This window comes from Scyliorhinus canicula, chromosome 18, assembly GCF_902713615.1.
Source record: "Scyliorhinus canicula chromosome 18, sScyCan1.1, whole genome shotgun sequence".
Taxonomy (NCBI): Eukaryota; Metazoa; Chordata; class Chondrichthyes; order Carcharhiniformes; family Scyliorhinidae; genus Scyliorhinus; species Scyliorhinus canicula.
In genome coordinates, this window is record NC_052163.1 from 80,090,607 (window position 1) to 80,118,188 (window position 27,582).

Consider the following 27,582-nt stretch of genomic DNA (forward strand, 5'->3'; position numbering starts at 1 on the left):
TTACACTGCGCAGGTGCGAGTGGTGGCTGACCGCACTGCGCAGGCTCGACGACATGCCGAACGTCACAACATCGACGCAATGACATGCCCCAACTGCGGCTCCGTCTATTTACATAGAACATAGAACAGTACAGCACAGAACAGGCCCTTCGGCCCTCAATGTTGTGCCGAGCAATGATCACCCTACTCAAACCCACGTACCCACCCTATACCCGTAACCCAACAGCCCCCCCCTTAACCTTACTTTTTAGGACACTACGGGCAATTTAGCATGGCCAATCCACCTAACCCGCACATCTTTGGACTGTGGGAGGAAACCGGAGCACCCGGAGGAAACCCACGCACACACGGGGAGGACGTGCAGACTCCGCACAGACAGTGACCCAGCCGGGAATCGAACCTGGGACCCTGGAGCTGTGAAGCATTTATGCTAACCACCATGCTACCGTGCTGCCCCTATTTAAAGCGGGAATGCCCTGTAAGAGGCAGGCGATGTCTCAACTGCAAGAAGCTTGGCCTTTAGAACAAAGAACAAAATTACAGCACAGGAACAGGCCCTTCGGCTCTCCCAGCCTGCGCCGATCCAGATCCTTTATCTAAACCTGTCTCCTATTTTCCAAGGTCTACTTCCCTCTGTTCCTGCCCATTCATATACCTGTCTAGATGCCTCTTAAATGATGCTATCGTGCCCACCTCTACCACCTCCGCTTGTAAAGCGTTCCAGGCACCCACCACCCTCTGCGTAAAAAACTTTCCACGCACATATCCCTTAAACTTTTCCCCTCTCACCTTGAAATCGTGACCCCTTATAACTGACACCCCCACTCTTGGGAAAAGCTTGTTGCTATCCACCCTGTCCATACCTCTCATAATTTTGTAGACCTCAATCAGGTTCCCCCTCAACCTCCGTCTTTCCAATGAAAACAATCCTAATCTACTCAACCTTTCTTCATAGCTAGCACCCTCCATACCAGGTAACATCCTGGTGAACCTCCTCTGCACCCTCTCCAAAGCATCCACATCCTTCTGGTAATGTGGCGACCAGAACTGCACGCAGTATTCCAAATGTGGCCTAACTAAAGTCCTATACAAGTGTAACATGACCTGCCGACTCTTGTACTCAATACCCCGTCCGATGAAGGCATGCATGCTGTATGCCTTCTTGACCACTCCAGGTTATTTATGTAGATCACAAACAACAGTGGTCCGAGCACGGATCCCTGTGGAACACCACTAGTCACCCTTCTCCATTTTGAGACACTCCTTTCCACCACTACTCTCTGTCTCCTGTTACCCAGCCAGTTCTTTATCCATCTAGCTAGTACACCCTGAACCCCATACGACTTCACTTTTTCCATCAACCTGCCATGGGAAACCTTATCAAATGCCTTACTAAAGTTCCCGTACCAGCCTCCCCGGACAGGTGCCGGAATGTGGCGACTAGGGGCTTTTCACAGTAACTTCATTGAAGCCTACTCGTGACAATAAGCGATTTTCATTTCATTTTCATGTATATGACATCTACAGCCCTTCCTCAAAGAATTCTATTAGGTTTGTAAGACATGACCTTCCCTGCACAAAACCATGCTGCCTATCACTGATAAGTCTATTTTCTTCCGTATGTGAATAGAACCTATCCCTCAGTATCTTCTCCAACAGTTTGCCTACCACTGACGTCAAGCTCACAGGTCTGTAATTCCCTGGATTTTCCCTGCTACCCTTCTTAAACAAAGGGTCAACATTAGCAATTCTCCAGTCCTCCGGGACCTCACCCATGCTCAAGGATGCTGCAAAGATATCTGTTAAGGCCCCAGCTATTTCGACCCTTGCTTCCCTCAGTAACCTGGGATAGATCCCATCCGGTCCTGGGGACTTGTCCACCTTTATGTCTTTTAGAATACCCAAAATTTCCCCCTTCCGTATGACAACTTGACCTAGAGTATTTAAACATCCATCCCTAGCCTCAACATCTGTCTTGTCCCTCTCCTTTGTGAATACCGATGCAAAGTACTCATTAAGAATCTCACCCATTTCCTCTGAGTCCACGCATAAATTCCCTCTTTTGTCTTTGAGTGGGCCAATCCTTTCTCTAGTTACCCTCTTGCTCCTTACATACGAATAAAAGGCTTTGGGATTTTCCTTAACCCTGTTAGCCAAAGATATTTCATGACCCCTTTTAGCCCTCTTTATTGCGCGTTTGAGATTTGTCCTACTTTCCTGATATTCCTCCAAAGCTTCATCAGTTTTGAGTTGCCTCGATCTTATGAATGCTTCCTTTTTCATCTTAGCTAGTCTCACAATTTCACCCGTCATCCATGGTTCCCTAATCTTGCCATTTCTGTCTCTCATTTTCACAGAAACATGTCTGTCCTGCACTCTAATCAACCTTTCCTTAAAAGACTCCCAGATTTGGTGGACTTCCTGTTGCGGCTATGCGGAGCTAAGCCGCACGTTTCGGCAGCTCCCGCTACTTAAGGACTTTTGGGCCGATTTGAGGGCCCCAAACGGCGCTGTTTCGACGAATCCCGGTGGGGGAAGGTGTTTAGAGGAGCATTCCCCATAATTTATGGTGCTCACCCGGAGTGGGGCAAAGGAAAAAGCTGCAGCAGCTCCCCAAGAAAAGCGGGGGAAGAAGGACAAAATGGCGGACGGCGGAACACCCGAGGACTGGTGGAAGTGGGCGCAGGAGCAGCAAGCCTCTCTTCTGCGCTGTTTTGCGGAGCTGAAGGCTGAGCTGCTGGACTCCCTGAATGCGACTACCAACAAGCTGCTTGGGACCCAGGCGGCCCAGGAGGTGTCCATTCGGGAGTTGCAGCAGCAGGCTGCTGAGAGAGAGGAGGAGGCCGTGGTCCTTGTGGGGAAAGTGGAGTTGCACGAGGCACTTCACAAAAAGTGGCAAGACCGCTTGGAGGAGCTGGACATTCGCACGAGGCGAACGAATTTGAGGATCCTGGGCCTGGCGGAGGGGCTGGAGGGGTCAGATCTCCCAGCGTATGTGACCACAATATTGAGCTTGTTGATGGGGGCGGGGTCCTTCCATTTGCCCCTGGGGCTTGAGGGAGCTCACAGAGTGCTGGCCAGGAGGCCTAAGGCAAATGAGCCCACGAGGGCGGTGCTGGTGCGGTTCCACCGATTCAGCGACCGGGAGTGTGTGCTGCGCTGGGCCAAGAAAGAGAGGAGCAGCAAGTGGGAGAATTCGGTAGTGAGAATCTACCAGGACTGGAGTGCGGAGGTGGCTAAGCGGCGGGCCGGGTTCAACCGGACGAAGGCGGTGCTGCATGTCAAGCAGGTCAGATTTGGAATGCTGCAGCCTGCGCGCCTGTGGGTGACATACAAGGACCGGCACCACTACTTCGAGTCCCCGGAGGAGGCGTGGGCCTTTGTACAGGCGGAGAAGCTGGACTCGAACTAGGGCCTGGGGACACACTATGGCCGTTGCTGTTTTCGCTGTTGCTGTTCTTTAACTTTGACATGTGTGTTTTTTATGCTGGTTTTCTTTCTGCTCTGTTTCTGGGTGGGTCTGTCTGTTGGGTATGGGTGTGGGATATGTGGGGAATGTTGGGGGTTTGTATTTTATATGTTCTCTTCTGTACGGGGCTGGGGGTTGGGGTGAAACTGGATTTTGGGGAGCTGCGTCAGAAGGGTGGGGTGTGGCAGTGTGAAAGCACGGGCTTTCCTCTGGTGTCCCGCGCCGCGGAGCAGGGGGGGCGGAGCTGGTGGTGGGGGCGTGGTCTCTACTGGTTTTCTTTCCCGCTCTGCAGCAATGCCAAGGAGGTGTGGCAAGAGGGGGATGACCCCATGCCGGGAGGGGATAGGTTTTGGCGGGAGCTGCCGGGGTCAGCAGAAGTCAGCTGACTCACGGAAGTACCATGGAGGGTGCGTCGCGGCTAGGTGGGGTCCTAGCCTGGGGGGGGGGGGGGGGGGGGGGGGGGGGATACCGAGTTGCTGCTGGAATAGTCAGGAAGGAGCTGGTGTGGGCCGGGGGGGTAGAGGAGAGGCGTTATCGCCATGGGAAACGGGTCGGGCGGGGCGAGCTGGCCTGGGGCGAGCAGTCAACAAGCTATGGCTTGCCCGCGGGGGAGGGGGGGGGTTGCCCTCTGATCCGGCTGATTACCTGGAACGTGAGGGGGCTGAATGGGCCGGTTAAGAGAACTAGGGTATTTTCTCATCTGAAGGGGTTGAAGGCGGACGTGGCTATGCTCCAGGAGACCCACTTGAAGGTGGCGGACCAGGTTCGTCTGAGGAAGGGGTGGGTGGGGCAGGTTTTTCACTCAGGATTGGACGCGAAGAACCGGGGGGTGGCGATTCTGGTGGGGAAGAGGGTGGCGTTCGAGGCGGCTGAGGTGGTGTCGGACAAGGAGGGCAGATATATTATGGTGAAGGGTAGGCTGCAGGGAGAGAAGGTGGTGCTGGTTAATGTATATGCCCCGAATTGGGATGATGCTGGCTTCATGAGGCGCTTGTTGGGCCGCATTCTGGATCTGGAGGCAGGGGGCCTGATCATGGGGGGAGTGCTGGACCCCCCACTGGACCGGTCCAGTTCAAGGACGGGTAGGAGACCGGCGGCGGCCAAGTACTGAGGGGATTCATGGACCAGATGGGAGGGGTGGATCCCTGGAGGTTTGGGAGACCGAGAGCGCGAGAGTATTCCTTTTTCTCTCATGTCCATAGGGTTTATTCACGAATAGATTTTTTCGTCCTGAGCAGGGGATTGATCTCGAGGGTGCAGGATGCCGAGTATTCGGCCATAGCGATTTCAGGCCATGCTCCGCACTGGGTTGATCTGGAGATGGGGGAGGCGCGGGACCAGCGCCCGCTCTGGCGCCTGGATGTGGGGATGCTGGCTGATGAGGAGGTGTGTAGGAGGGTCCGGAGAAGTATTGAGGGGTATCTTGATACCAATGACACGGGGGAGGTCCGGGTGGGGATGGTCTGGGAGGCTCTGAAAGCAGTGATCCGGGGGGAGCTGATCTCCATCCGGGCCCATAGGGAAAGGAGGGAGAGGAAGGAGAGGGAGAGACTGGTGGGGGAGCTCCTGGATGTGGACAGGAGATACGCGGAGGCACCGGAGGAGGGGTTGCTGGGGGAACGGCGCAGTTTGTAGGCCAAATTTGATTTGTTGACCACCAGAAGGGCGGAGACACGGTGGAGGAGGGCACAGTATATGAGTATGGGGAGAAGGCGAGCAGGATGTTGGCGCATTAGCTCCGTAGGCGAGATGCTGCTAGGGAAATTGGTGGAGTGACGGATGGGGGTGGGAATGTAGTGCAGAAGGGGACAGAAGTAAATGGGGTCTTTAGGGACTTCTACGAGGAACTGTACCAGTCGGAACCTCCGATGGGGAGAGGGGGTTGGAGAGTTTCATGAACAGGCTATGTTTCCCAAGGGTTCAAGAGGAGCTGGTAGAGGGGCTGGGGGCGCCGATAGAGTTGGAGGAGCTAGTCAGGGGGATTGGACAAATGCAGTCAGGTAAGGCCCCGGGGCCGGACGAGTTCCCGGTGGAATTTTATAAAAGGTATGCGGATCTGGTCGGCCCCCTGTTGGTGCGAGCCTTAAATGAGGCATGGGGGGGGGCCTTGCCCCCGACGATGTCGCGGGCACTGATCTCTCTGATCCTAAAGCGGGATAAGGACCCCTTGCAGTGTGGATCATACAGGCCTATCTCGCTCCTCAATGTTGCCGCCAAGTTGCTGGCGAAGATCCTGGCCACCAGGAGAGAGGATTGTGTGCCACGGGTGATAAACGAAGATCAGACAGGATTTGTCAAGGGACGGCAGCTCAACACGAATGTGCGGAGACTGCTAAATGTTATCATGATGCCGGCAGTGGAGGGGGAGGCGGAGATAGTGGTGGCGCTGGATGCAGAGAAAGCGTTTGATAGAGTTGAGTGGGGTTACCTGTGGGAGGTGCTGGAGCGGTTCAGATTTGGGGAGGGATTCATCAAATGGGTGAGGCTGCTCTACGCGGCTCCGATGGCGAGTGTAGTTACAAATGGAAGGAGATTGGAGTACTTTAGGCTCTACCGTGGGACCAGGCAGGGGTGCCCCCTGTCCCCCTTGCTCTTTGCACTGGCGATTGAACCTCTGGCTATGGCATTAAGGGAGTCAGGGAGATGGAGGGGTCTGGTGCGGGGTGGGGAGGAACATCGGGTATCGCTGTATGCGGACGACCTGCTGTTGTATGTGGCGGACCCAGAAGGGGGAATGCCGGGGGTGATGGAACTGTTGGCGGAATTTGGGGGCTTCTCGGGCTATAAGTTAAATTTAGGCAAGAGCGAGGTATTTGTAGTACACCCGGGAGATCAGGAGGAGGGAATAGGGAGGCTCCCGTTTAAGAGGGCAGTGAAGAGTCTCAGATATCTGGGGGTGCAGGTGGCCAGGAGTTGGGGGACTCTCCATAAGCTTAATTTTACCAGGCTGGTGGAGCAGATGGAGGAGGAATTTAAAAGGTGGGACATGGTGCCGCTATCGTTGGCGGGTAGAGTGCAGTCCGTCAAAATGACGGTTCTCCCAAGGTTCTTGTTCCTCTTCCAGTGTTTGCCCATCTTTATCCCTAGGGCCTTTTTTGAAGGGTGACCAGCAGCATCATGAGCTTTGTTTGGGCGCATGGGACCCCGAGGGTGAAGAGGGTCTTCTTGGAGCGGGGTAGAGATGGGGGGGGGGCTGACATTACCCAATCTCTCGGGGTACTACTGGGCGGCCAATGTGTCGGATGGTGCGCAAGTGGGTGATGAAGGGGGAGAGGGCAACATGGAAACAGATGGAGAGGGCGTCCTGTGGAGGTACAAGCCTGGGGGCCCTGGTAACGGCGCCGTGGCCGCTCCCTCCTACGAGGTATACCACGAGTCCGGTGGTGGCGGCTACCCTCAAGATTTGGGGGCAGTGGAGGCGACATAGGGGAGAAGTGGGGGGCTCAATGGAGGCTCCGTTAAGGGGGAACCATAGGTTCGTCCCGGGGAACATTGATGGGGGATTTCAGGGTTGGCACAGAGCGGGCATCAGACAGCTGAGGGACCTGTTTATTGATGGGAGGTTTGCGAGCCTGGGGGAGTTGGAGGAGAAATTTGAGCTCCCCCGGGAAACATGTTCAGGTATCTGCAGGTAAAGGCATTTGCTAGACGGCAGGTGGAGGGATTCCCTTCGATTCCCGCGAGGGGGGTGAGTGACAGGGTGCTTTCGGGGGTCTGGGTCGGAGAGGGGAAGATATCTGATATCTACAAGGTTATGCAGGAGGTGGAGGAGGCGTCAGTAGAGGAGCTGAAAACTAAGTGGGAGGGGGAACTGGGGGAACAGATCGAAGACGGGACATGGGCTGATGCCCTGGAGAGGGTTAATTCTTCCTCCTCGTGTGCGCGGCTTAGCCTCATCCAATTCAAGATGCTGCACCGGGCCCACATGACTGGGACGAGGATGAGTAGGTTCTTTGGGGGTGCAGACAGGTGTGTCAGGTGCTCGGGGAGTCCAGCGAACCATGCCCATATGTTCTGGGCATGCCCGGCACTGGAGGAGTTCTGGAAGGGGGTGGCGAGGACGGTGTCGAGGGTGGTGGGATCCAGGGTCAAGCCAGGATGGGGACTCGCGATTTTTGGGGGTTGGGGTGGAGCCGGGAGTGCAGGAGGCGAAAGAGGCCGGTGTTCTGGCCTTTGCGTCCCTAGTAGCCCGGCGAAGGATTTTGCTACAATGGAAGGATGCGAGGCCCCCAAGCGTGGAGACCTGGATCAATGACATGGCGGGTTTTATTAAGCTAGAGAAGGTCAAATTCGCCCTGAGAGGATCAGTACAGGGGTCCTTTAGGCGGTGGCAGCCTTTCCTCGACTTTCTGGCTCAACGATAGGGTACTGGGACAGTAGCAGCAGCAACCCGGGGCGGAGGGGGGGGGAAGGGTGGAGGGAAAAGGGGGGGGGGACGATGACTATGTTTGTTTATTTAATTTTAATTTATTTTTAAGTTCTTTTGTTGGGGTTGGTGGGGTGGGGGGATATGATACATGCGTTGATACGGTCTGGGGGGTGTTACAGTTGTTATGGGTTATTTTGTTGCATTTCATTGTTTGTTGTTATATTTTATATTTTCTGTAAAAAATTCCAATAAAAATTGGCCCCTTCCCAAGTTGGACTATTTACATACTTCTCTAAAAAACTCTCCTGGATGCTCCTTCCAAACTCTGCTCCATCTACACCTCCAACACTACACGAATCCCATTCAATGTTGGGGAAGTTAAAATCTCCCATCACAACCACCCTATTGCTCCGACATTTTTCTATAATCTGTCTGCATATTTGTACCTCTACTTCATGCTCGCTTTTGGGAGGCCTGTAGTAAAGTCCCAACAATGTTACTGCACCCTTCCTATTTCTTAGCTCCACCCATACTGTCTCAGTGCTTGAATCCTCCATCGTGCCCTCCTTAATCACAGCTGTGATATCATCTCTGACGAGTAATGCAACTCCTCCCCCCCTTCTACTTCCCTCTCTATCCCTCCCGAAGCATCTATACTCTGGGATATTCAGTTGCCAGTCCTGCCCTTCCCTCAACCAAGTCTCAGTAATACCAATAACATCATATTCCCAGTAAGAAGTCTTACAACACCAGGTTAAAGTCCAACAGGTTTGTTTCAAACACGAGCTTTCGGAGCACGGCTCCTTCTTCAGGTGAATGGAGTCCATTCACCTGAAGAAGGAGCCGTGCTCCGAAAGCTCGTGTTTGAAACAAACCTGTTGGACTTTAACCTGGTGTTGTAAGACTTCTTACTGTGCTCACCCCAGTCCAACGCCGGCATCTCCACATCATGGCTATCATATTCCCAGGTACTGATCCAAGCCCTAAGTTCATCTGCCTTACCTGCTACACTTTTTGCATTAAAACAAATGCACCTCGGGCAGCACGGTGGCACAGTGGTTAGCATTGCTGCCTACGGCGCTGAGGACCCGGGTTCGAATCCCGGCCCTGGGTCACTGTCCGTGTGGAGTTTGCACATTCTCCCCGTGTCTGCGTGGGTTTCACCCCCACAACCCAAAGATGTGCAGGATAGGTAGATTGGCCATTCTAAATTGCCCCTTAATTGGAAAAAATAATTGGGTACTCTAAATTTATAAAAAATTTAAAAAAAAAACAAAACAAATGCACCTCAGATCACCTGTCCCTTTGCGTTCATCAACTCTTCCCTGTCTACTCTTCCCCTTAGTCACATTGAGTTTATTATCTCGTACCTTACTGGCGTTAGTTGCTGCTTCTTTACTGACCTCTAACTTCCTAATCTGGTTCCCATCCTCCTGCCCCCTGCTGCTCTGTGCAGATCTGCACCTCTAACAGGGGGCCAGCGGCACCAGTTCCAATGAAAACGAGTTCGAAGTGTGCAGCACAGGCTGCTGGACTGGGAACTGGATTCCATCACCGATCCAGAGGAAAACTGCCCGGAGTCCCCATATCGAGTGGGCATCATCACCATGCATAACCATGTCTCCTCACATTCACCAACACACACGCCCATCCTTAAAGTGGATTGTGCGGACGAGTGGCATGCCACAGTACAGGTCAACAATTGTAGCATCCGGTTCAAGCTGGACACCGGTGCTTCGGCCAACCTAATATCCAAGGCAGATCTGGCTCGCATCCAGAGGCAGCCTACCATTCTTCCACTGGCCTGCCAGTTGCTCGACTACAATGGGAATGCCATCATGGCGCTAGGGTCCTGTCACCTGCAGGTATCCAACAGGGCCGTCAAGGCCACTTTGCGGTTTGATATCATCCAGCCCGGCAAGGCCTCTCTGCTGGGTGACTGAGCATGCGAGCTCCTCCATCTAGTTCAGCGTGTGCATGTCATGTCCTCAGCTAACGACATTCTTCAAGCCGACATTGAGGAGCTCCTACTGCAATACCCCGATGTGTTCACTGTGATGGGCACGCTGCCCGACCGCTATAAAATTCTGCTCAGGCCTGATGCCACGTCTGTCATCCATGCACTGCGCCGGGTGCTAGCAGCCCTCAAAGACCATCTGAAGGCTCAGTTGCAGGATCTCCAGGATCAAGGAATAATATCCAAGGTGACGGAACCAACTGACTGGGTCAGTTCGATGGTCTGCGTCAAGAAGCCCTCTGGAAGCACTGCGCATTTGCATCGATCCCAAGGACATGAATCGCAACATTATGAGGGAACACCATCCGATCCCGAAGTGGGAGGAGCTGACGAGTGAAATGGCGCATGCCAAATACTTTACAAAGCTGGACGCATCGAAGGGCTTTTGGCAGATACAGCTGGACGACTCCAGCAGGAAGCTCTACACATTTAACACTCCCTTCGTGAGATTGCTACAACCGAATGCCATTTGGCATTGTGTCGGCCTCCAAAATCTTTCATCGAATAATGGAGCAAATGCTCGAGGGCATTGATGGTCTATGTTGACGAGGATATCATCTGGTCCACGACCCCGGAGGAACATATTGCCAGCCTGCAGCAAGTCTTCAGGCGCATACATGCCAATGGACTGATGCTCAATAAAACCAAATGCTCCTTTGGCAAATCGTCAATTAAGTTTCTGGGCGATCAGATCTCACAACAGGGCGTGCAGCTGGGCTCAGACAACGTCCAGGCAATCAACACGATGAAGACTCCAGAGGACAAGAAGGCGGTCCTCCGCTTCTTGGGGATGGTGAATTTTCTGGAGAAGTTCATTCCCAATCTCGTGTCACACACCACGGCCCTCAGACACCTTGTAAAAAAGTCCACCACTTTCCAGTGGCTGCCTGCACATCAAGAAGAGTGGCTTGAGTTGAAAGCAAAGCTAACCACTGCTCCTGTTCTTTGACCCAGCAAGGGAGACCAAGATCTCCACAGACGCCAGCCAGGACAGCATTGGGGCGGTGCTCCTGGAGAAGGACAACACCTCATCCTGGGCTCCAGTGGCCTACGCATTCAGGGCCATGATGTCCACTGAGCAACGCTATGATCAAATTGAGAAAGAATGCCTGGGCCTTCTCATTGGCATTGTGAAATTCCACGATTATGTATATGGTCTCCCAACTTTTACCGTGGATATGGACCACAGACCCCTGGTGCACATTATACACAAGGACTTAATTGACATGACACCCAGGCTCCAGCGCATTCACCTTCGACTCCGCAGGTATGATTTTGAACTGGTTTACACACCTGGGAAGGAGCTGATCATTGCGGATGCCCTTTCCCGTGCCATCACCTCACCATGTGAGCAGATAGACTTCATACACAGCATCGAGGCGCAGGTGAAATTGTGTGCCAGCACCCTCCCGTCATCCAACGACCGACTCGGCATCATTCGGGAAGGGACCGCCAAGGACCCTCTGCTGTAGCGGGTCGTACATCACCTCACAAATGGCTGGCAGAAAGGGCAATGCCCCCAATACTATAATGTAAAGGATAACCTAACTGTTGTCAAGGTGATCCTCCCGAAATTGGATCGCATCGTCATTCCGCGCAGCCTCCAGAGCTTGGTGCTCACGCAGATACACGAGGGACAGCTCGGCATTGAGAAGTGTAGGCTCAGGGCCCGGCAAGCTGTCTACTGACCCGGCATCAATGAGGACATCTCAAACATGGTCCTCAACTGCATGACATGCCAGCAGTTCCTGCCTGCTCAGCTCAAAGAGACGTTCCACCAGCATGAGATTGTGACCTCTCTGTGGTCTAAAGTTGGTGTGGTCCTTTTTCACGCCAACGGGCGTGACTACGTCCTGATAATTGATTACATCTCCAGTTACCCCGAGGTAGTGAAACTATCGGACCTAACATCCCGGACCGTCATAATGGTCTGCAAAGAGGCATTCGCCAGGCACTTTAAACCCACTCACGGTCATGAGCGACAATGGTCCCTGTTTCTATAGTCAAGAATGGTCCAACTTTACAAAGCAATACCACTTCCAGCGCATCACCTCTAACCCGCACTAACCACAAGCTAATGGGAAGGTCAAAAAAGGGGTCCACGTCATGAAGCAAATGCTCTGTAAGGCTGCGGACTCAGCTTCCAACTTCAATCTCGCTCTTCTGGCATACAGAGCAACCCCTTTGTCCAACGGGTTATCTCCGGCACAGCTCCTAAAGAATCGTAACCTGCAGATGACTGTTCCGGCCATTCATGTACCTGACCTGGATCACCTTCCAGTGCTGCAAAAGATGCAGCAGATCAGAACCAGGCAAAAGATCACATATGATGCTCACGCCACAGATCTGCTGCTTCTTTCTCCGAAGGACAGTTTGCTGTCAGTTGCCTGGTGGCGGCTGGTCAGCTCCTGCTGTTGTGGTTCGACAGGCTGCTCCCAGGTCGTTCGTGGTTCGCATGGCGGATGGATCGATTATAAGGCGCAACAGAAGGGCGCTACACAAACTTGCCTGCCCACCACCGGGTCTCACTTTCCCAGATTTCACTCTGCCCGACCCAGACACCTCGCTTCATGAGGCCACCAGCCTGCCTGCATGCCAACCAGTCAAGACATCATCATCTCGGGCAGCACGGTGGCCTAGTGGTTAGCACAACCGCCTCACGGCGCTGAGGTCCCAGGTTCGATCCCGGCTCTGGGTCACCGTCCGTGTGGAGTTTGCACATTCTCCCCGTGTCTGCGTGGGTTTCGCCCCCACAACCCAAAAATGTGCAGAGTAGGTGGATTGGCCACACTAAATTGCCCCTTAATTGGAAAAAATAATTGGCTAATCTAAATTTATAAAAAAAAAAAGACATCATCATCTCCGCCTCCACCTCTCAGGCGGTCCACGGGAATCCGTCGACAGCGTCAACAACTGGACTTATAAATAGTTCCTTGTATATATGCTGTGATGTTTCTGCATGCTGGACACCTTACATGTACATGTCCATCCACTCACCAATTTAGTATATAGTTACTCTTCTCAATATGTTGTTTCTGCTCTAAGCAGCCGACAGCATTTTTTTTTTTAAAAGGGGGGATGTCATAATATGCACCCATGCACATCATGAGGTAAATGCAGGCAGTGACAGACATCCAGGTGAGCCAATCAATATACAGAACAGAACACAACCAATCACAAGACAGGACACCAGAGGGGGACTTACACCTATAAAACATACGAGGCATCAGCACTCTGACTCTTTCCACTAGTGATAGCTATAGTGATAGTCAGGGTGTACAAATCATTCAACACCTCCTACACGTGGATCAGAGCTAGCCTGGTCTAGATAGTTAGCTTTAGTTACTTAGGGTAGTAGAGAGTCAACCCACAGGCAGCTGAGTGTTTTGTTACTCGAATTCAATAAAACTCATATTGAACCAACGGCTTTGTTTAGTGTATATGTGATCAGTTAATTCCATCGTGTGCAATCCGTGACCCCAGGATGTTACTCCAGGGTGAACAACACAACATCAATGATGACCAACGCATATTTGTATCCATTTCTGCAGGGGGCGGGTGCTAATATCGACTAACTGCAAGTTCGTCCATGGGTCATTAACAGGGCGAGTGTGTCTTAGCTGACCTTTCTTTGCATATCTGTCGGGTTGTTATGGGCGCAAATCAAACAATTCTCAATGTTACGTCGGTTTTTAAATCGGTCCACCAGCAGAGAGATCTGAGGTGGGCAAGGGTGGATTCTATTCCTTGGTGTCCGTGTCCGTTGTGGAATTGGCAAATAATCTGGTTCCTGTCCTGGGTGGGGACCACATAAATACCATCCTTTAATACGATTCCCTCATGAATCGTTAACGTATCTTTAAACTTATCGTTAGGAGCTGGGAAGTCTCCTTTTAAAATTTCCTTCAGTGTATCATCTTTTTGTGCCTGAGCTAAATCTTGAATATTGGTCTGTGACACCTGGACCGCGTATATTGGGGCACTCTCGGGGAGTTGCCAAAAGTGGCCATGTCGTGAGCCTGCTTTCGCTAGGGCGGCTGCTTTCACCTTACCGGGTGGGGAGGAACGATGGTGGCTTCTAACTTTTATGATTCCATATTTTCCAAGAATGTATTTTAGTAATGGCGCTGAGGGTAGGGGTTTTCTGTCGGCGGATATAAATCCTCTAGATTCCCACAGGGGCAGGAATACTGTCAAGCTGTTGCAGACACAAATTGTCCGAATATATGTCTGCTGGGGTCGTGAATGAATCTGGGTGCTGCACAATGTAAGCAACGGCTGCTAATCGGCTGCCTACGAACCTAAATGTCCAGGCAATTTTCATGAGATTTCCCCTAAAGCGCGTCCCTGCGCGTCCGCTACATAAATTCCACATCCTGTGATCCTTTTTCCATTTAGAACTGTGGAGGAGCCATCTACACAAATTTTTAGAGCTTTGTCTGTGGGCTGGGACATCTGTGGTTGGATGCCTGTCTTTTTCGGCACCGATTTGGGAATAAAGGGGCCTGTGTTGTGTTTGGTTGCAATGATCTCGCACTCATGTGGGGTTCCTGCATATTGCAAATTGTCAGCCAGCAATGTGTGCATCTTTGTCCTTTTAACTGTAATGCCGCATCGTTGGAGGAGTAGGGTCCAGCGCGCTGCGCAAATTTGGCTTAACATAGAACTGTACAGCACAGAACAGGCCCTTCGGCTCTCGATGTTGTGCCGAGCATTGTCCAAAAGCAAGATCAAGCTATCCCACTCCCTGTCATTCTAGAGTGCTCCATGTGCCTATCCGATAACCGCTTGGAAATTCCTAAAGTGTCCGACTCCACTATCACAGCGGCAGTCCATTCCACACCCTAACCACTCTCTGAGTAAAGAACCTACCTCGGATATCCCTCCTATATCTCCCACCCTGAATCTTAGAGTTATGCCCCCTTTTAACAGCTACATCCATCCGAGGAAATAGTCTCTGAACGTCCACTCTATCTATCCCCCTCATCATCTTATAAACCTCTATTTAAGTCGCCTCTCAACCTCCTCCGCTCCAAATAGAAAAGCCCTAGCTCCCTCAACCTTTCCTCATAAGACCTATCCTATCATCGCGCTCCTGAAAGAGTTTGGAGCCTTCTCGGGCTACAAACTCAACATGAGCAAAAGTGAGATCTTCCCATTACACCCGCAAGGGGGGGGGGGGGGCAGCACTAAAGGGGCTGCCGTTCAAACAAGCCCGACATAAATTCCGCTACCTGGGGATCCAAATAGCCCATGACTGGAAAGGGATCCACAAATGGAACCTCACCAGCCTGACGGAGGAAGTTAAAAAGGACCTGCAAAGATGGAACACACTCCCGCTCTCCCTCGCGGGGAGAGTTCAGACGATCAAAATGAACGTACTGCCCAGGTTCCTCTTCCTGTTTAGATCCATTCCGATCTACATCCCCAAGGCCTTTTTCAAAGCGCTGGACAAACTCATCATGGCGTTCGTATGGGGGGGTAAAAATGCTAGGATCCCAAAGAAGGTCTTACAAAAAACAAAAACCAGGGGAGGGCTAGCCCTCCCGAATCTACAATTCTACCACTGGGCAGCAACAGCCGAGCGAGTAAGGGGATGGATCCAGGAGCCAGAAGCTGAGTGGGTGCGTGCGGAGGAGGCCTCCTGCATGGGAACCTCCCTCCGGGCCCTCGCCACGGCAGCACTCCCATCCCCACCCAAAAAACACTCCAGCAGCCCAGTGGTGACAGCCACCCTCCAATCCTGGAACCAACTGCGGCAGCAACTTGGCCTGACCAAAATGTCGAACAGGGCTCCCATCTGCAACAACCATAGGTTCAAACCAGCACTGACCGACGCCACCTTCAAAAGGTGGAGGCAGGACGGGGGGACACTGACAGTCAGGGACCTGTACACGGACGACAGGATCGCAACACTGGACGAACTGACAGAGAAATTTCAGCTAGCTGGGGGGAACGAGCTACGGTACCTGCAGCTCAAAAACTTCCTACGAAAGGAGACAAGGACGTACCCACAACCGCCACGACAGACACTACTGGAAGACCTACTGGACGCAAGTATCCTAGAGAAAGGGAACTGTAGTGACATGTATGACCGACTGGTAGATAGGGACGACACCGTACTGGACGCAACAAGGAGGAAATGGGAGGACGACCTGGGGATGGAGATCGGGTGGGGACTCTGGAGCGAAGCACTGCATAGGGTCAACTCCACCTCCACGTGCGCAAGGCTCAGCCTGACGCAACTAAAAGTGGTACATAGAGCCCACTTAACAAGAACCCGTATGAGTAGGTTCTTCCCGGAGGTGGAAGACAGATGTGAACGGTGCCAAAGAGGCCCGGCCAACCACGCCCACATGTTCTGGTCCTGCCCCAGACTCGTGGAGTACTGGACAGCCTTCTTCGAGGTAATGTCCAAAGTGGTGGGAGTGAGGGTGGAGCCATGCCCGATAGTGGCGGTCTTCGGGGTTTCAGAACAGCCAGATCTATTCCTGGGGAGGAGGGCGGATGCCCTTGCCTTTGCCTCCCTGATCGCCCGCCGTAGAATCCTGTTTGGCTGGCGGTCAGCAGCACCGCCCAGAGCTGCGGACTGGCTGTCCGACCTCTCGGAATCTCTCCAAATGGAGAAAATCAAATTTGCCATCCGAGGGTCGGACGACGGCTTCCACAGAACGTGGGAGCCATTCATGCGACTGTTCCGGGACCTATTTGTGGCCAATGTACAAGAGGAAGAATAGTCGGGGGAAGGTAGCGGGAGGGGGGGGGGGGCTACAGGTTCGTTACGGGGGTTCGATGGCTAGCTAAGGCCCAAAACCAAGCTAAATAAACATGTTGAGGGGGGGAGGGGGGGGGGGGGGGGGCGCAGTTACTACTACGAAGATGCTTACCTGTAAATATGTGTGTTAATTTTTGCGTGTTTGTTTTTGTTTGTTTTTTTTTTCTCTCTCCTAACAATTTGTAATTTGTTCAATATAAAATACGAAAACTGAATAAAAACATTTATAAAAAAAAAAAAAAAAAAAAGACCTATCCTGCAAACCAGGCAGCATCCTGGTAAATCTCCTTTACACCCTTTCCAATGCTTCCACATCCTTCCTATAATGAGGTAACCAGAACTGCACACAATACTCCAAATGTGGTCTCACCAGGGTCATGCATAGTTTCAGCATAACCCCGCGGCTCTTAAACTCAAGCCCCCCCGTTAATAAACGCTAACACACTATAAGCCTTCTTCACAGCTCTATCCACTTGAGTGGCAACCTTCAGAAATCTGTGGACATGAACCCCAAGATCTCTCTGTTCCTCCACAGGGCAGCACGGTAGCATTGTGGATAGCACAATCGCTTCACAGCTCCAGGGTCCCAGGTTCGATTCCGGCTTGGGTCACTGTCTGTGCGGAGTCTGCACATCCTCCCCGTGTGTGCGTGGGTTTCCTCCGGGTGCTCCGGTTTCCTCCCACAGTCCAAAGATGTGCAGGTTTGGTGGATTGGCCATGATAAAAAAAAATTCCCCTTAGTGTCCAAAATTGCCGTTAGTGTTGGGTGGGGTTACTGGGTTATGGGGATAGGGTGGAGGTGTTAACCTTGGTAGGGTGCTCTTTCCAGGAGCCGGTGCAGACTCGATGGGCCGAATGGCCTCCTTCTGCACTGTAAATTCTATGTAAATCTATGTAAATTCCTCAGAACCCTGCCGTTGACCCTGTAATCCGCATTCAAATTTTTTGTACCAAAATGAATCACCTCGCACTTATCAGGGTTAAACTCCATCTAACATTTTTCGGCCCAGCTCTGCATCCTATCAATGTCTCTTTACAGCCTAAAACAGCCCTCCACCTCATCCACTACTCCACCAATCTTGGTGTCATCAACAAATTTACTGACCCACCCTTCAGCCCCCTCCTCCAAGTCATTGATAAAAATCACAAATAGTAGAGGACCCAGCACTGATCCCTGTGGTACACCGCTGGTAACTGGTCTCCAGTCTGAAAATTTTCATCCACCACCACCCTCTGTCTTCTATGTGATAGCCAGTTACTTATCCAATTGGCCAAATTTCCCTCTTACTGTGCCGTCTTTTAGCCTACCGTCTAATAATAGCTGTGTCGGGGTGTGCTCGGTCAAATTGGTTACGGGGTTGAGTCCTGTTATGTATGAGAAGTATTGGATAGCCCAAAAAACTGTGAGCAAATGCCTTTCGCAGGCTGAAAATCCTTGCTCTACAGGATCTAAAATTCGTGAGGCATAGGCTATGGGTCCTAAACGATCGTGCCTTTCCTGTAGAAGTACGGCCGAAAGGGTTCGGTCGGTAGTCGCTACCTCTATCGCGTATGGGGAATGTGGGTCTGGGGCCTGCAAAGCGGGAGCAGTGCTCAGAGCACGTTCAATGTATCTACGGCATCCATGTCCTGTGGAAGCCATTTCCATGGGGCCTGTTTCTTAAGGAGCTCGGAAAGTGGGGCTGCTTTTATGGCAAAACCGTCTATGTGGTTCCTGCAGTAACCAACCAGTCCTAAAAATGACCAGAGTGCTGTAACATTTTGGGGCAAGGGCAATTTTACAATTGAATCTATCCATTTCTGTTCTATCTCACGCTTACCATGCGTGATGACCGTACCTAAATCTGTTTCCTAAATAGATTTCCTGGAGAATTTGGGATTTTTTGGGGTTAATTTTGCATCCAATTTCTTTGAGGAGCCCTAATAGTTCCGAAAGAAGTGAAATGTGTTCTTCCTTGGTGTCAGTCTGTAGGAGCCAGTCGTCCACATACTGAACGAAGCATTCCTTTCGGGAAAATTTTGCTAATCCGTTCACCAATTATCTGTGAAAAATGGAGGGGGGTTGTGGAAGCCTTGTGGAATGCACGTCCACGTGTACTGCTATCCCTGGAAGGTGAATGCAAATTTGGTCCAATGCAATGGACCAAAAGCCATTGCTAATGTCCAAAACTATGAAACATTTTGACTGAAGTCCCAGTTTTAACATGGTCTCTGGACTCATGGCAAAGGTGGGGGCTGCTATCCCTCCTGTGCCCCAAAGGAACTCTACTGGGTGTCCCTGGACTGTGCCTGCAACTACTGGTCTTACGGACTTATCCCAAAGTGTCCCGCAGACCCAAGTAGGAGACTCCGAACACTGTCAATCGGTGCCATTTATGGCCAAGTTATCTGCGCGGGCGCTAATGCTGTGGATGGGTCTGGCATTGTTCCTAGGGGGAGATTTGTGGGTTGATTCCGTTGCTGTATCGGGGGGCTGTTTAATTCCCTATACTCGATGGTCAGTCGCCATGAACCATCTGGTTTTCTTACGGGGCAAAGTTCGTTGAGGCTGCGGGCCAAATTGCTCCTTGGTCCAATAAACTCTGGATTACTTTGGCTATCTCTCCCTCGGCTTGCTGTGGAAAACAGTGTTGTTTCTGGGGCTGAGGATCGGGACCTGTAATGTTGACTATTGCTGGAATTTTACCGCAATCTTGCTTGTGCTGGGCAAACGATGCTTTATGTCTCTTCAAGACTTATCTAACTGTTTTGTCCGTGGTAATGGTTTGTGGATCAAACCAGTACTCTCCCACTGAGCTAATCCTGCGGGTATAGTCCCCTCCTGTGAGCGTGGCGGGGACTCATGCTGCTCTGGCCATTTACCATACACATTCATTTATGGGGTCGAAAGAAAGGTTGTGTGAGCTCATCAAATCTATTCCCAAGATGTGTTCTGCTGTCTGGGGTAAATCTACCAAACCGACTGAGTGCTTCACTTTAATGTTACCGATCTAGATATCCACAGGGGCTGTAATGTGTCCCTACTGGAGGTGCCCTGTAAAGCCATTAAAAGTAATGGTGTCTGTAGTGGGCCATATATCTCGCTGGTAAACCGTGGAGGAGTGTAACATGGTTCAGGACCCTCCTGTGTCCCAAAGGAACTCTACTGGGTGTCCCTGGACTCTGTCTGCAGCTACCGGTCTTATGGACTTATCCCAAAGTGTCTTGCAGACCCAAGTAGGGGAGTCCGAACACCGTCAACCAGTGCCATTTATGGCCAAATTATCTGCACGGGCACTAACGCTGTGGATGGGTCTGGCATTCTTCCTACAGGGAGCATTTGTGGGTTGATTCCGTTGCTGTTTTGGGGGGGCACTGCATTCTCGGGCGCAATGTCCCTCGTGTCCACAATTGTAGCATCCCTGCGCTTTTGGGTGCTGCTCTTATTTCTGCCTTCATTTACCCATGCGTGGTCTTGGCATGCCCTTACTGGATTCATGTTGGCGTCTACTCTCTCCTGCTCTCTCTGTTTCTGCAGGGACTGTTCCCAAGCTTTAGATCATTGCTTCAGTGCACACATTTCATTGTGTGCCGGGTCCAAGGGGTTGTAATTCGCACATTCCTTATGTCCTGCCTCCGTGGCGTGGCCATATTGTCTGCAGATAAATGGGCGCGTGTTAAATCACCGAATACTGCGGTGAAGTGGATCCAGAAGCATCCAGAAAATTCTGTTTGATGCTCTCCTTTTTTCTGTCTACACTGGTTGAATCCTTCTACTGGATCTCCTCTATTGTAACCAATGGCGTCCAAGATGGCTGTTTTCATATCTTGGAGGCTACCTCCTCCTACATTTTGTGGATGGGGAAGGGCTGAACTAACAGACGGGTCAAGGCTCATTCCAATGAGGTTTACTTCTTCCTGCTCACCCAGACCGTACATGACGGTCTGTTGCCTAACTCGTTCGAAAAAGTAGTGTGGTCCTGATGTGCGGTGAAAAGTTTCAATTTTATCGCGGGCACCTCTGAACTGGGTGATGGTTAGTGGGGTGGTGTACACAAAATCGGGTTGGTCTTCTGTTGTTACTCAATGCTGCATGGTGATGGCATTCATAGGGCTGAGTGCTCCCTGTGCAGTCGGTGGTGCGGATGCTTTCCTTTTTGGGGTCTGGGGGGCTCTATTCTGACTTTCTGTCTCGTTCACATATCAATGGGTTGTTTCATTATGTTCCTGCCAATCGGGGCCATCTTCCTGATCTAACTGTGGGCCAAAGGTATTTCTGAACCCGTTCTGAACTAGGAGCAGTGATTGCAATCTTGCAATTTGCTGCCTGCATTTGGCATGGTCCACCGAACTCTGCCTCTGTTCCGTGGTGGAACTGTGGAGTGCTCGTAGGGCTGCCTTTAAGTCCTCACATTGTTTTCTCAACTGTTCTGCTTGATTTTCTGTTTCCTCTCTTATCAAAACCGCACGTTGCGTGTACTGGTAGGCCACATTGTATTGAATCTTAAAGCTACTTAGGTGAATGAGACAAGATTGATGTGCCTGTTCGACATCAGCCATCTCCTTGTCATTCGCCGCTAGCTGTTCTCGGAGTTGCTCATTTACTCTCTCACACTCGCGAACATTTCCCTCTATACTCCTCTCTTTCTCCTCAAGCTGTCTACAGAGCATCCTCACGACCTCCCCTGTGCCAAGCAGGACACTATTGCCACTGGCTTACAAACTCTTCTCAAATTCTTCTTGTGGATCTCGGTCAGGTTGTCCCACCAAGATTGTCCTATACTACGAGGACCTGTTTTCTCATTCGCACAAAACTCAGACCACAGGGGCCATCCTTTCCCCTTTAAGTACTTTCTAATCTCCTCTTCCCATATGGGACACTGTTCTGCTCTGTTGGTCGCTGCGCCCTCGGGCTATTGTGGGTACATAAGACGTTCCATTGCCTTCATTGCCATCTCTACGATTATCTCTGTTTCTACCGGGAATTTGGGACAAGGGGGAATGAAGCGGTGATGTAATCAACAGGTATGGCTCAAGCTATTTTCCAGTTTACGCAACTTCCGAAAGTTTCATGCAACAAAATCTATCAAAGTTACCTTATATCCCTTGTTAGTACGCATGCAAATTACACACTTTTGAATTTTGGAGATTTGATCGATACTGGTCTTATGCTTGTGGTTTCTTTTACTTTTCCAATTTGGATTTCTAATTCAACCGTTTTGTGGGTTCTCTTGGAATGACACAGTCACTTCTGGGTCGAGTCCCGTCAGACGTCGCCAATAACTGGTGCCTTTTTTTGCCTGCTACAAATATGGCAATCAAAAATGTTGCCCTTCTTTCTTTAGATTGCAATATTATATTGCTCAGAGTCGCCAGGTATCAAATGATACCACCACATGGTTTAACCGGATATCGATCAAAGAGCCAAACAACAGTTTGTTCATTCAAGATCAAGGGTACTTTATTTACACACACAATTAATCATGCAACATAGACAGTACTAGTTAAACTACACCTATCAACTATGACAACCTGTACTTAACTTCAGGCACCCGGCTTAGGTCAGAGGAAGAGTGGCCGTTGTTCGATTCTGGATCTATCAGGTCTGGAGAAGTTACTGCTGCTCAGCTGGGCTCATCCGTCTGGTAGCGGGCATTGAACTTGAACTTGCTTCTGGTGGTGCTGCAATTGGAGATAGACGTTGCCGGAGCGCCAGATCCAAGAGGGATCGAACACATGGTGGTGTCTCTCTTTATCCTTGCGGAATTTTGCACTCTTTTGGGCAGTCCTTCGGTTTGGGCCCCATTAATTGGGTAATTCTTGATTTCTGGATTTGATTTGTGCCAATAAAGGGGCGGATGCCTTGATGGCTGGGCGTGTCCTAAGCGGTCATTGACCCTGTTGTTGATGCTTCCTGAGTACAGGGAGTGGCGCAAAAATGTCTGGGATTGTATCGGTTGCTCAAGTATCAGTCTTTTATTTTATGGAGATGGGCCATCAAAATGCTAATCGTTGGGGGTTTTGATGCTGTCTGGATTCTTTGCTCACAAATATATATTCAGGTTCTGAGCCTGCCTGAACCTTACATTGTCCATTTTTCCCATTATGCTTTGCGACCGTCCATGTTTCTCATTGTAAGTGGCCATTCCAGATGGCTACACTGCATTCTTTTTTTTACATACAGGTATGCTAACTTCATGGGAAGTCAGTTAGTTCAGTTGATTAGACAGCTAGTGCATGGATTAGATTCAAACCGCATTCCACCTTAAATAAATTCGGGACCTGCGTCCTTGACCTACGTATAGTGAGAAAAAAAATCACAGCACTTTGCTGAGATTCAGCGTGTAACCACCAAGGACCTGATTTTGAACAGAGTCTTCAAGGAGAAGATGTAAAATCATACTACCACAAAGGTCATTATTTTAGTATCAGCTCTAATTGTTATGCTGTGAAGTACAGACCAAAGTCTGGAGACTCCCACTACACCTTCAACTATAGAATAAATGCACCTTCAACTATAGAATAAATGCACCTTCAACTATAGAATAAATACACCTACAATTATAGAAAAAATGCACCTTCAGCTACAGAATGAACACCTTCAGCTACAGAATGAACACCTTCAGCTACAGAATAAATACACCTTCAGCTATAGATAACTGCACCTTCAGCTACAGAATGAATACACCTTCAGCTACAGAATGAACACCTTCAGCTACAGAATGAATACACCTTCAGCTATATAATAAATGCACCTTCAGCAATATAATAAATGCACCTTCAGCTATTGCAAGTGGACGTTTTAAAAGTGACGATTTGGACTAATACAATGCAGCATCAGCACTCTCTATTCAAACACGGCTGAAAGCAGCAGACAGAATGTGAGCAGGATGAAAATCTAAGAGAGAGAGAAAGCAAACATACTGACAGAGAGGCAGCACAGAGACAGATCCGTTTCATAACCGATCGCAGGTATCTGATTGCCATGCAGCTCCGATGGATAATGTCCCCTTCCTCAGAGAACGTCCTGCTGCCTCTCTTGCCCAGCCAGGGTCAGCCCTGCTTCACACCGCCAAGCCTGTCTCCTTCAGCACCATCTCCCCGGCACAGCAATCACACTGCAGTTTGCTGCAGCGTCTGTACCCCACCCACCCTTCCCAATCTATCCCCTCTCTCCAAACTGGGAGACCAGAGCCGGCCTGCTAAACAGCAATGCATTGCCGCACAACCAGGTAGCCTGGGATCTGCTCCCAACGACAATAGGATGCTCAGTCATGAATCAACCATTCCACATCTAAATAGAACAGCAGGGGATGTATACAGAAGGTAGCAAGCATGTGTGTAAGCTCGCTTGCTGACAGGACAGTTCCCAGTGTAATGCGTCTCTCTGAATTAATTCTCGTCACATATTAGCTTTTCCAGATTGTTGAACTATTTCCCTTTTGTTATCATTTGAATCTACTTAAACACTACTGGCGGGAGTCGCACTGAATGTTGTCTCGTTGCTACGATTTTGAACAGTTTGAATATTTCAGAAGTCTGTTGCTATAGAACCTTTTGCCATTTCATTTTCTCGGAGCCACAATTCATGGTTTGATTTCTCATGACTGCTCTAAATCTGTCTTTGTAATTGTCCTGGAGCAAAGGGCAAATGTCAGTAACAAATAAGGCTGCAAACGTCCCAAGTCTGTTGACAATTGGGCTGAAGCTGTGATATTATCTGGCGAAAGTATATGACATATTGGAATAAAAATTTTCTGTCTGTTAATCTAACAAAGACTTGAGGCTAATTTTTTCCCCTAATCCTGCCTGTCGGGGAAGTGAGGAAGTGAAACCCATCGTCGCCTCGGCAACGATAGTCAATTTAAAGAACTGTCTGGCAAATGCAAAGCAATTTCCTTCTCCCAGTTTGAGCAATAATCTTTACCCAGCAGCACGAGAGATGAGAAATTTGTAGCCCAACAAAGAAAATCGTAGAAGGATAAATTCTAGAATCAAATAGTGTCGAAGGAGGCCATTCAGCCTATCAGTCCTATGCTGGTTCTTTGAAAAGGCATCAATTAGCCCTCTCCCCCCCCCCCCCCCCCCCCTCCGCTTCTCCCCTGTAGCTCTACAGACTGTTAACTTGAAATGTATGAACTATTCCCCTATTGAAAGTTACGATTGAATCTGCTTCTCTTCACGTTCCAGTTCATACCCTGTGTAAAGTAAATTATCTTCATCCTCCCAGTTTCTTAACTTTCTGCCCTTGATACCCACATTCTGCAGCTTCATTTTCCTTACTCCGCCCCAGCTATCCTCACTGATGAATGGATCCTCCGTATCGCACTTTGACAGTGTGTCACCATCGATGGAGCGCTACTCTTATTGCTGTTGGATGTCAGATAGGGAGCAGAGAGAGAGAGAAAAACCATGTAGGCTCAATTTGGCAGACCGACACAAAATAGAGGAAGCACAGGGATTCAACTGGCTCTTCTATCGGCACGTGAGCCCCCCCCCCCCCCCCCCCATCAACTCCATAACTCCATTAAATCCACCCCAAGGAGTGCAGATACATTCTGGGAGCACAAGAAGTGCCTTTCAGCTCCATCAATCTGTCAGTTAGTAATAATAATGCCGCTGCCCCAAAGTATGGTCGGATTGCTGACCCAGCTGGTCAGAGAGTCAGTGAGTTCAGTTGGAGAGGGAGAGAGGGTGATGGTTGGGAATTCAGGTGCCTAGTTTAAGACTGTTACAGAAGTGAGGACTGAAAGACACCTGTTTTAAATAAAGCAATATGCGGATATCAAGGCACAGTCATTAACAAAGAAACATGTTGTTAGGTTTTGATCAATTCTCAAACGATAGGGCAATTCAATCTTTTCGAATTAAATTCCTCTGGGGCTGTAACAGAAATTCGGGAGCTACTGGCCAATCAGTAGCCCAACTTAAGCGCAACCCGAATTTCTTTGCCATTAACTTGGGACAGCACGGTAGCACAGCGGTTAGCACAGTTGCTTGACAGCTCCAGGGTCCCAGGTTCGATTCCCGGCTTGGATCACTGTCTATGCGGAGTCTGCACGTTCTCCCGTGTCTACATGGGTTTCCTCCGGGTGCTCCAGCTTCCTCCCACAATCCAAAAATGTGTAGGTTAAGTGGATTGGCTAAGCTAAATTGCCCCTAGTGTGAAAAAAGGTTAGTTGGGGTTACGGGGATAGGGTGAAGGTGTGGGCTTAGGTAGGGTGCTCTTTCCAATGGTTGGTGCAGACTTGATGGGCCAAATGGCCTCCTTATGCACTGTAAGGATTCTATGTATTAGAATCTATGTATCTATGAATTATTAGAATCTATGTATTAGAATCCAGAAAAAAATCTATGATTAGAAACTTTAACAGGCCCGACTCACCATTGCCTATTCTGTTGTCACCCATGATCAATTTCACCCAGCCCGCAGGCTATTTTAACCATTCTCCCATCACCTGGGCAAGGTTATCTTGTGCGCCAACTTAAAGAAAATTAGGAAGAGTGTGAAAATAATTGTGAGAGTAACGGAAAATGTCGGTTGTCATTTTTGAGGAGCTGTCTCCGAATCGTGAACCCATGCCCCTTGCTCTGTCAATATAAGAGCGATGCCCCTTCTCTCGGTGCTCCCAGGAGCTTTTCTATTCAAGTTTTAGGAATAGCTTGCCTTCAAATCTTCCACTTTCTCTTGAGCTGCTTATTATTTGATTGATTGGTTGTGAATCACAACACCAGCACAAATAAAAACTAAGTAGCGAGATGCACCCCAACATGGAACCAATTGTTATTTATACTTAGGTTCACTTTGTTTCATGGGTAAATGTAAAACATTCCTGTTGCAGGAAGAAAAACTGATCATAAAATCCACCTACTCTACTTATTAACCTACCTAACCAATTAGCCCTTTACCCTCGCTATAAGAGGGTTTCTCCCTCATTAAAAGCCATCGATATGGAGGGCAGCACGGTGGCGCAGTGGGTTAGCACTGCTGCCTCACGGCGCCGAGATCCCAGGTTTGATCCCGGCTCTGTGTCACTGTCCGTGTGGAGTTTGCACATTCTCCGCGTGTTTGCGTGGGCTTTGCCCCCACAACCCAAAGATGTGCAGGTTGGGTGGATTGGCCATGCTAAATTGCCCCTTAATTGGGGAAAAATGAATTGGATACTCTAAATTTATTTTAAAAAAGGAAAAGTAAAGCTGTTGGCTTCATTGGAACTGGTTCAGTTCAGGGTCAGGGAGCACCCCCACGCTGGCAACCTTAAGACATCACTTACCATGGTCATCAGTACTCTGTTTCCTTTACACTCAGCGTGGCTACCAGTGTCATAGTTGGTGAGTGCACACAGTTCACAGCATGAGATGCTGCAGCGGCAACCTATATTACCATACAGTTGTAGCTCTGAATGCTTTTCCAGCTGTTGGTTGGAGTGTAATTCATAGAATCCTAAAGTGCAGAAGGAGGCCCATTGAGTCGGCACCAACCTCCAAAAGAGCACCCGATCTAACCCACCTCCCCCCCACCCTATCCTAGTCGCACTATAATTCCATCTAACCTCACAGTTCCAGGGGCCTGGGTTCAATTCCGGCCTCGGGTGACTGTGTGGAGTTGCACTTTCTTCCAGTGTGTGCGTGGGTTTCTTCCAGGTGCTCCGGTTGCCTCCCATAGTCCAAAGTCCAAAAGTGTGCAGGTCAGGTGGATTGGCAATGCTAAATTGCCCCTTCGTGTACAAAAGGTTCGGTTGGGTTACTGGGTTACAGGGATAGGATAGAAGCATTGGCTTAAGTAGGGTGCACTTTCAAAGGGCTGGTGCATACTCGATGGGCCGAATGGCCTCCTTATGCACTGTAGGGATTCTATGTAACCATTTAGGCATTAAAGTATCTCACCAATTGTAAAGAGCATTCCAGCCTTGATCTTCCCTCAGCTTGAAAAATGTTGAGCAAGGGTCAAGGGTTATTCATCAGGAGCAAGA

At 50.0% G+C, this 27,582-nt stretch overlaps 1 protein-coding gene across 6 annotated transcripts in view; it reads right to left on the bottom strand.

Annotated features, from left to right (window-relative positions):
- Nucleotides 1-27,582, bottom strand: part of LOC119953464 (ankyrin repeat domain-containing protein 24-like) — a 209,016-nt gene that overhangs the window by 114,886 nt on the left and 66,548 nt on the right. For 5 of the 6 annotated variants that reach the window (XM_038777772.1, XM_038777774.1, XM_038777777.1 and 2 more), the window contains exon 1: nt 23,534-23,732. The exons of the other annotated variant lie outside the window; for it this stretch is intronic. In XM_038777772.1, coding sequence (XP_038633700.1) covers nt 23,534-23,596 — 63 coding nt within the window. In that variant the 5' untranslated portion in view covers nt 23,597-23,732. Of the gene's footprint in view, nt 1-23,533; nt 23,733-27,582 lie in introns of those variants that run through there. 6 annotated transcript variants of the gene reach the window in all.